The 3,697-nt window shown below is 33.5% G+C and overlaps 1 protein-coding gene across 1 annotated transcript; it reads left to right on the forward strand.

Moving 5' to 3' along the window:
- The first annotated feature begins 204 nt into the window (after positions 1-204).
- Positions 205-2,874, forward strand: LOC148620907 (potassium voltage-gated channel protein Shaw-like). Its single transcript, XM_088574778.1, has 2 exons — positions 205-914; positions 1,507-2,874. The coding sequence occupies exons 1-2, from the start codon at positions 471-473 to the stop codon at positions 2,581-2,583; spliced, it is 1,521 nt and encodes a 506-aa protein (XP_088430904.1). The 5' UTR covers positions 205-470; the 3' UTR covers positions 2,584-2,874.
- The last annotated feature ends 823 nt before the right edge of the window (positions 2,875-3,697 follow it).

Consider the following 3,697-nt stretch of genomic DNA (forward strand, 5'->3'; position numbering starts at 1 on the left):
GCCAGGGGTACAATTTATCTAATTATGTGAATATCAACAATGGCAAAAGAAAAACCCTTTTTAGTAATTTGCATAAAATATACATATATAAGCGCACGAACAGTTAAAATTCCATTAGGAATTTTAGAAAGTATCATATTGCTCTTTCGGAGTCTTTCGTTACTAGGCAACCCAATGAAGCAATGAAGGTTTCTTTCATTCCGCTGTTGTGTTACCCGATCCTTTCCCGGGATGTTGCATTCAATGAATGGAGCTAAATTTATAGCATTAATGTCATTCCTCACCATAAAACCTGAAGTATTGTATAATGTCCATGGAGGAAATCAAGTCTCACGTCAAGTATTAACTCATCAATATTTCAAGAAAAATATCATATGACAGGCTAACATATATGAACGTAGGAATCCGTTTTTCACTGACTGTTGTGTTGACCGAATTTAAAATGACAAGCAGGTAAACATTTTCAAGACATGGATAGAATCGTTTTGAATATTTCTGGGACTAAATTTGAAGTGACAAAGACACTTTTGAAGGAACACCCAAATACAAAACTTGGAAAGGCTGTTTTATATGGTGACGGAGTCGAAAGTCAAGACATATTTTTCGACAGACCTGCCAGTGCTTTTGAGGCGATTTTGACATTTTATCAAACAAATAAATTACATATTCCAACCAGCATGTGCCCAAACGCATTCAAGGATGAGCTAGAATTTTGGGAGATTTCTTACGAAGCTTTGGACAAATGTTGCATGTACACTTTCATTCAGTTTATGGAAAAGCATACAACAAGACTAGAGTTCCAGACAATGAAAAATACAACAGAGCCAGTTAAATCCATTGGGTCAGATTATTTGGCAGTTAAAAACAGGATCTGGAATATTTTGGACCACCGTGAGACCACGTGGATATCGAAGGTAAAAACCTTACCTTGTTAATTTGCTTAGCTATGATGGTATTACAAAAGAAGGAAAGATTTGTAACACTAAACATTAATAACTCCAATCTTAACCATTAAAGAAAAAAAAATGTATTCACTCTGCACACAGTGTAATAAGAAGTTTATAGAAAAAAGTACGAAATTATTTCTTAATTTAAGTACAAAATGTATATGTATACTATCTGAAATTTGTGAAAATGTTACTTTATTCAGTTTGTTTATACGTCCTATTCTTCATGTTACCGTAAACATATTATTGAATGTTAATTGCCTAGTGCTAAATTACTTTAGAAGGTTGCAATTAAGAATTGTGTATAAAATTGAAAAAAAATCTTTGAAAACTAATTCGTCGCAAAGAGGAGTACTAAATGAACCATTTAATTGAACATACTTTTTCAAAACTAAACGATTCAAATTTCAGTATGACAAAGCGTGCACCTTTCATCGAATTCCACAATTCACAAAACGTTTTAATGCCATTGTCAGTATATTGATTTATAAGGAACAAAATACAAACTATTTGTATAAACCACTATGTATTTAGCATGCTTTTAATATTTGCATTTCAGTTATACTTCACAATAGCAATTACCTGTGTCCTAATGTCGATTGCATCAAACACGATATGTACAATTCCACAGTTCAGGCGGAACTTGACCATGTGTGAAAAATTCAAATACTTGTCTTTTAGCGACGACAGGAAGCATATAGTAGCAACAGATAAAAAGTTTGATTGTAACGAATATAAAGAAAGTCTAAATACTGACGAATCATACATGTATTACATGGACCCGACATTTTACGACGATAATGACGACACGGGTGTGTCTGTCCGGTCAGACAACTCTTCATCAAATGGAACCGGAAGTGGATCTCAAACAACTGACAAAAATCAGAAAAACAAAAACCTTACTGATGCTTTAAAAGCGTTTGAAAAATATCATTCGGAGGTAACATTGAAATCCGATGAATTCATAGCTTTAGACTACTTTTTCACGGCTTTCTTTTCACTTGAATTCATATTGAGACTGATCGTCTGTCCAAGTTTGAAAAGGTTTATGCTGAATGTATATAACGGAATAGAACTTCTTATTTTGGTATGTACTTACACGGAAATTGTACTTCGCAAGACGGCGAGTGTTAGGCACTTTTATACTCACGAAAGATCCATTGAGTTGTTCGATTTTGTCAAGTTCTTTCGCATTCTTCGTCTGCTGAGATATTGCCAAAATCTAGCTGTTGTAAGGGTTCTTAAATTTTCCGTATGTAATAACGTAAAAGATTTGTTAATGTTGTTTTTCAACATTTCGTTTATTGTTTTGGTTTTTGCAAATCTTCTGTATCTAACAGAAAGAGCAGATAACATACGAAGTATACCAGATGGTTGGTGGCTTGGACTCATTACAATAACGACGGTTGGTTTTGGGGACATGTTTCCAAAAACTGTGGCGGGAAAATTTGCGTGTTCTGCGTGCGCATTGTTCGGCATACTTACTTTGGCATTGGTTACATCCATCTTTGTAGAAACATTCATGACTTTATATGGAGTTGCCCACATGGAAACAATTTTGACCAAAGGCCAAAGAAAATGGTGGAAACGAGTCAAAGCTAAGATGTCAAATCATAACACTAATACTGAACACTAGTTTCATGAATACTTCTATCATTTGTTTTAGTTTTTTTATGAATGAAAAGTAAGAAACTATTGTGTGTAACCCATCAAAAGCAATCCTCCAATGAACAATTACAAAATAAACCATGAAGAAAAATGACAGACATTTTAAATGAACCGATACTTCAGTTATGAACAATGTATAAAAGTATCGATGATTTTAGCCTTATGTACTGGATGCCTTATGAATTGTTGTTGCTATGCTAACAACTAATAAGATGTTGTCAATTTGATTTATGGATTAAATTTGAGAAACCATATAAAATTCCGGACTTTTTGTTATAATTGAAGACACTTTCAGGGAAACATCCAATTTTATAGAGCGATATAAGTTTGAGGCGTGTGTACGACACCATGACTTGGTTACAGAGTTCGGGTATGAATTTGCATCCGCATTTATTACCAATATTTTTTAAATGTTTAAAATGTTTTGTATTTTATAAATACTTGTGATATACAGCATAACTAAATACCTCTATCAAGTATAAAACAAATCAAAGCATGATGTTTATATTTCTACAATATCATTTGCTTACATGTAAACGTACCCTGCTCTCAGTGCTCAAGACCGTGTCACATTGAACCAGAATTTCTCACTAGCCGTCCAAAGTTAAGTTGCAGTTAATATAAATCATAACTTGTCAATGCGTTCACAATTTATTTAATTTTTCTTTCTTTGTGTGTGTTGTTTCCACAACTACAGATTAATGCTGCTGTTCTCTTCTTGTCCTATCATAAAAACAAATGATTGTGCTCGCTGATTTAGGTCCACTTCACATATTACATTTAAATTTGTTTTTTAAAGTATAATGTATGGTAAGTTTTTACTTTATACAACATGATATCTTAGTTAGATTTCACATTTTACCGGATTGACAACCCACCGATCCTGGCACTCGGCTGATTTCACACATTTGCAATGTGAATAATGCTGTTTGTGAAGCAGGACATGCTTACCCTTCCAGAGCACTCGATTTTATTCCCGGTATGTTTCAGGAGTTCATTTGCAAATTCTTTGGTTTTTGTGTGCTTTCTTGTTTTCCTTATCTTCAGTTTTTATATGTAATTGTTATCTACATGGTGTATGT

The sequence above is a fragment of the Perna viridis genome, chromosome 3 (genome assembly GCF_037379345.1).
Source record: "Perna viridis isolate PV_CMFRI_1.1 ecotype Kerala chromosome 3, ASM3737934v1, whole genome shotgun sequence".
NCBI lineage: Eukaryota > Metazoa > Mollusca > Bivalvia > Mytilida > Mytilidae > Perna > Perna viridis.